Source organism: Frankliniella occidentalis, unplaced genomic scaffold, assembly GCF_000697945.3.
Source record: "Frankliniella occidentalis isolate FOCC.00 unplaced genomic scaffold, Focc_3.1 Scaffold163, whole genome shotgun sequence".
Lineage (NCBI taxonomy): Eukaryota > Metazoa > Arthropoda > Insecta > Thysanoptera > Thripidae > Frankliniella > Frankliniella occidentalis.
In genome coordinates this window covers 329379-335114 of record NW_026267289.1, presented here as the reverse complement: position 1 = coordinate 335114, position 5736 = coordinate 329379, and the positions used below count along the sequence as shown (strand labels likewise).

General features: G+C 49.4%; 1 protein-coding gene across 5 annotated transcripts in view; it reads right to left on the bottom strand.

Annotated features, from left to right (window-relative positions):
- LOC127750277 (uncharacterized) overlaps window positions 1–5736 on the bottom strand; it is a 58063-nt gene that overhangs the window by 29831 nt on the left and 22496 nt on the right. The window contains exon 2 of one of the 5 annotated variants that reach the window (XM_052271479.1): window positions 48–1978. The exons of 3 other annotated variants lie outside the window; for them this stretch is intronic. In XM_052271479.1, coding sequence (XP_052127439.1) covers window positions 641–1978 — 1338 coding nt within the window. In that variant the 3' untranslated portion in view covers window positions 48–640. Of the gene's footprint in view, window positions 1–47; window positions 1979–2613; window positions 4326–5736 lie in introns of those variants that run through there. One more of the 5 variants, XM_052271478.1, reaches the window with a different exon arrangement.

The following is a 5736-nucleotide window of genomic DNA, read 5'->3' as shown; positions in this document are numbered from 1 at the left end:
AAAGAAAAAGCCTAAAAACTTCAAAATGCCATAACTTCTGAACCGTTTGTCCCACAGGGCTAAGATTTTTACTGAATACTCTTCTTTTAGTAGACAACTAATGGACAAATAACGGGCGAAATCGTCAAGGGTCACTTTTGACTCCTGTAAATTCGAAATGGAATGCCTCTATGCAAATATGGTTAGATTTTACCTCATGTTCCGTTCTGGAGCCCCCACCGTCGCAAACCGTTTAGAACCGCTTCCGAAAAAGATTCGTCGATCTCTATCCCAGAAAGAAACAGTTCGTACGTCATACATACTTGCTGCAAGGACACCAGGCAGATCAAACATGAAAAATTAACTTATAAAGAACATTGAGCTACGAAAATATTAAACATGAGCCAGTAGTGTTGAGAGATTGAAATTTTCGAAACAAGCAGCGACTAACATAGGATATATATGATATATGATAATGCGGTGCAAAATTTAAAAGGGGGACTTTAAACCACTTAATTTGCCTCAAATTCGAAATATTCTAACATATGCTGAGAAAATTAACTAAATAAAGAACGGTCAAAGAAAAACACGTCATTTAAAGGAGATAATTAAAGTTATCGATAAATTGATGAAACATTGAAACACTTGGACAACTATTTATTCAATTCTCATCCCTATCGAAATAGATCCAGGTATTTTCAGCAGAGTGATACTTCACAGATGGGCAATGGTCTAAGGAGTGCGAGACGAGGCTGGCAGTGTTTTTATACATATAATCTGTAGCTTTCACGTGGAGGGAGGAGTTCTGTAACAGCAGCTTCCTGGTCGAGGTCTTCAGCACCCAAGCTTTAAGGCGTGTCATGAGGGGTAGCTGAAGAGTCAGGCTCCGCAGGGACGGGGCGGTCTTGGGGGTGATCCCCTGCAGCAGTTCGTCGGACTCCCAGTCCACCTTCAGCTCTCGCAGGGCTGGGAGCATTGGCAGGGCTCTCAACAATGACACCTGCACCGGCAGATGAGCGTCCAGCCGGCAGGAGACAATGTCAAGACTAATGCGGAACTCCTCCAAGCGCGCCCGGACGGAAGAGCCCAGGGCGTCGACCATCTCCGCAAGAAAGTCAATGGCGCCTTCAGAATCAGTCTCCAGGATTAGACAAAGGAAACTGAGCTGGTTTGCTCGACGGAGCAGCTCGACTACCCCCCATATTTCATCATCATCGGTATCGTCATACTGCCATTCACAGTCCAAAATCACCTCAAGGTCCCTCAGCGACCCGCACTCAAGCAGGGCGTCCATGCCTGGCAGAATCTTGCAGCTCACTGACCGAAGGTTGGGCATCCCTCCAAGCAGGCGAGCGGTGTCAAAGCTGCAAATCCACGTCATTGCGGAAACGTCCTCTAGTGTCGAGGCATGCGTCGCCAGGATGCAATTCACAAAGGCGTCCATTCCTTCGTAGGCAGTGCACCAAAATGTCTTCAGAGAGCTCGCCATGGGAGCTGGATATAGGGAGTAACCCCTAGTAAGAGCGGAGTTGACGCCCACCTCGAGGAACTCGAGCCCGGAAACTGACGCAATGGCCTGCAGCCATGCAACACGTACGTGCGGCCCGCTGTCAGAGTAGTCTAGGTCCAATTCCAACCTTCTTAACTGTCCGAGCGATTCCTGGACCGCCATGATCTGCATTTTGCGGTCCGAGTCTTTGGCATCATCGTCCCCGCCAAACAGGATCAGCTCTCGCACGGCACACCTCGTCGTAAGAAGATGGTTGCAGCGCCCTATGGCGTCCACCCTCAGGGAGGCCAGGCGTGGCATCCGGCAGAGTACCAGGCAGGAGGGTGTCTCCACTCGCACGTGGCGCCACACGGAAGGCAGCATCACCAGGTCCCGGAGCCTCTTGCAGACGAGGCGGCACTCAAGGAGGTCCTCGTCACCAAGGTGCCTGAGCACTTCCACAACCGCGTCGTCCGGGAGGAGGTCGAGGCAGTCCGGGCTCTCCGAAACCTGCAACCACAAGAGGAAATATCGTGAGCTCTACGCAAAATTGATTATACAGTGGAGTGACATCACTTGCTCTAAAAAATGAAAACAAGTAAAACGATCAGACTTGCATCACAGTTCATTGTGCCACTTGGCACAAGAGTAAAATTGTGACGCCCTGTGACACATTATTATAATATGAGCAAAACTACATGATTAGCTATCTTTCAGAATCCGCTTCCGAACCCGACCAATCCTTCTCACCTTAACAGTAACGGGGTGTCCTTTCAGGTAGCTCCCAACGCCATTTGTTCGTACTCATTTGACATTCTGGTTCTGGAAAACATTTCTCGTCGCTGTATGCTAAAAATGCTACTCGATGGGCTAATCTGAAAACGTGGCAAATTACTGTAGTGTTAAGATTTAAAGTCTTTCTAGCAATAATTCTAATTCTTTGTTGGAATAGTGTCACAAGGCACCCTTATCTGATGCACTTTTTAATTACAACACTTCGTCAGCAGCCTCAATATTGGTTTTAGATCCAGATTTAAATGTCCACATAGAAATGGAAACCATTTTTGGTTGCATGTGTACATTAATGTAGATTGGAACATTGCAGCGATTCTGTGTGAGCACGAAGCTACATAATTAAACGAAAATACAGAGTACGGAATGTATTTCACAAATTGCACAGCAAAACAAGATAAAGCACAAGCATAGAATTGGTTTACAACCCAGGGTTAAACACAATTTAATATGAAATCTGAAACCCAAGCAGATGTACTAAGTTACACACATGGCAAACAAAAAAAACAACTTTGGAAAGATTGGTCAGTATCAAAAAGCATAAAAAAAATTAAATTTACTGGATAACAAACGTAAAGCATCATTTTGCAGGGAAATGAAAAAAAGTACAAACATGACTTGTCACAAACCGACAACAAGAAGCCACCCAAAATCTCGATGAACGGGGTACACTTTACAATCAGACTTGGACAGTGACAGGGTCGTGATACTCTGGAGAATCACAGTCGTCTTCTAAATGCGTACAAAGGTACATGCGCCATAAATGACCCCGCTTCGCCTTTCTCAGATCCTGATGGCAGTCCTCTGTGCACACCTGGCAGGTGCAGGGGTTACTCTTGTGGGGGAGCGCCACATGCAGAGAGGGGTTGGCCGACAAGAACTTGCTGACGACTCCTCTGTGCACCCAGGCGTGGACGCACATCGATGGCACCAGGCCTATCCGCCGCAGTGCCGGGGCAGTCTCAGGGGTAATGGCTTGCAGAACTTCGTCCGGCAGGTCTAGGGTTACAGATAGTTCCTGGAGGGCTGCGAGCTTGGGCAGCACATCAGTCACCGCCCCAAAGATGCGCTGGTAGCTCCTTTTTCCAGCTTCACCGGACACGTACGAGCCGGGTCTGAGTCTCAACTTCTTGACTTGGGACTGCCGGGACGAGCCCAGGGCCAGGATCATCAGCGCATAGACGTCCAGTTGGGCGCTGTCCTCGGCAAAATAAGTATCCAGTGTGATGTCGGTCACGTGGTGGACCTCCCGGAGCAGCGTCACGCCCCCCAGTTGCGTGGCGTGATTAGGAAAGTCCAGTTCCAGGTGCAGAATGCTCAGGGACTCGCAGGCGGCCACGGCCTCCATCCCAGGCAGCAGGTAGGAGTCTAGGTCCTGGAGTTTGGGCATCCCACCAATCAAGCGAGCCGTCTCTGGGGTGCACATTGGCCCCATCAGGAAGATCTTCTCCAGTGTGGCGGCATGCGCGCCCAATACAAAGTTGACGAAGTTGTCTAGACGCGCGCAGGCCATGAAGCGGAACTCCTTCAGGGTGCTGGGCAGAGGGCTTCGAACGGCGTAGGCGGCGCCTAGAGCGGGGCCTTTGTGCATGTCGGAGTCACCATACACGCGCAGGCGTTCCAGCCCAGCTACAAAGGCCACAGCCTTGAGCAACGCGGCAAGTACGCGGCTCTTCATTTGCAAGAAATCGACCTCTACCTCCAGTTCCTTCAGCCGGCCAAGAGACTCTTGGCGCTGGATCGACTCGATCAACTGCTTTAAGTCGACACCGTCACCGTCCCCGAACTTCAGTTCCAGCTCCCGCACGGCGCAGTTCGTAGTCCGCAGGTGTTTGCAGTGCCCTAGCTGTTGAACGTCCACCCGCAGGAAAGACAGACACGGCGCCAGGCGGAACACTGGACAGGAAGCCTCGCCGACGGAAACGCCTCGCCACACAGCAGGGTCCAAGGCCAAGCGCCCAAACTTCTTGCACAGAAGGCGGCACCTCAGAAGGTCCTCAGCTGTAAAGTTCTTCATCACCTTCAGGATCACTTTGTCTGGAAGTTGGTCCAGGCTCTCCACAGTCTGCAAGCACAAAAGAGCTGGGGTAAGGCTTGGGTTCTAATCTTATTAAAACTTCCAATTTATTGCAGGGAGGCTAAAAATAAAAATCTACCCAAGCTGCTTCGAAAAGATCAAAATTACAAAATTGTTGACTTGAGTTAAATATTCGGAGAGCACGTTTCAAAATATTTTAGACACGTGATCTCAATGATAGACGCCAACAAAAATGCCGTTTGATCTCTCTGGAAACCCAAGTGTGTAGATGTATGTGTTCTTAAGAACAATTCTGAATACATCCATGTATGCAGCAAATATAGTAGGTACATGCTCATGTATGCAGGATATAGTGTGTACATGGCCAAGTACACATACGCAGAGCCCTATGCTAAAAGCTAAGTGCCGAAGTGTGTACCTGCCCATGTACAACACACTCTCCTGCATATATCGTGTACACAATACGTGCTGAATACATGCATGTATTCAAGAGATAGCGCATACATGTACACACTTGGGTTTCCAGAGCAGTTGTTATTCCTTAGGATAGGGGCTATTATTACATTTTTATTTTAAGCAGGCGTATCTTTACCCACTTTTAATATTTTCACTAAAGCCCTGCCTTTAGGGATGTTGGAGATTGTTAACGATATGTGCCATCTTTTTACTATTCTTGGTATGTTGCCCCGACGCAGGCGTGTGGGCAGACTCGCCCATTGTTACTTAGCTTACCGGCGCCGAGCAAATGGGTAACCCGCCTACCCACTTGCAAATCAGACCAACAAAACACGGAAACGAAGCCAGCGCAAATTACCAATCTTGAACATTCGCGACGCTAAAAAGTGACGATTTTATTCGTCGCACTAATTATGAGGTGTTAAAACGCCAAATTGAGTCGGTAAATATTTCTCGCCATCGCCACCGCCTTCCGTCTCTCTCTTCCCCGCCTCGGTGGAGGGAACACGCCGTCGGAGTAAACGATAGTGGCGATCAAATATCCCAAAGAGGGCTGTGTGAGGAATGGCGGGTGTCCGCGGAGCAACGGGAGTGCCACACCGACCCGGGCGGGGCCAGCTGTTTCCTACGCGAATGGCTCGACTATTTTGTAGCAATTTGTCGTATCTCGGATGTCCGTAGTGTGCCTTTCCTAGAGTCTCTCTCTCTCTCTCTCTCTCTGCCCTCCTCATCCTTTCTCCGCGCGCGTGTCCTCTCCTTCACCTTTCTCTGCATTTCTTGGCCTCACGCGGCATATCGCCTCGCGGCATCACGACCCCAACCTCACCGTCCAAATTTCTCATACCTCGCTGCCGACGATGAGAAATTCGCGTGCGCCCGCGAGGGGCGTATCGATTCCCAGCACCAAGTGCTGCACGGGCCCCCATGATGGCCGTAGGGCTTGGCGCGCTACTCGAGATGTGAGATTATTATGTTTACCATT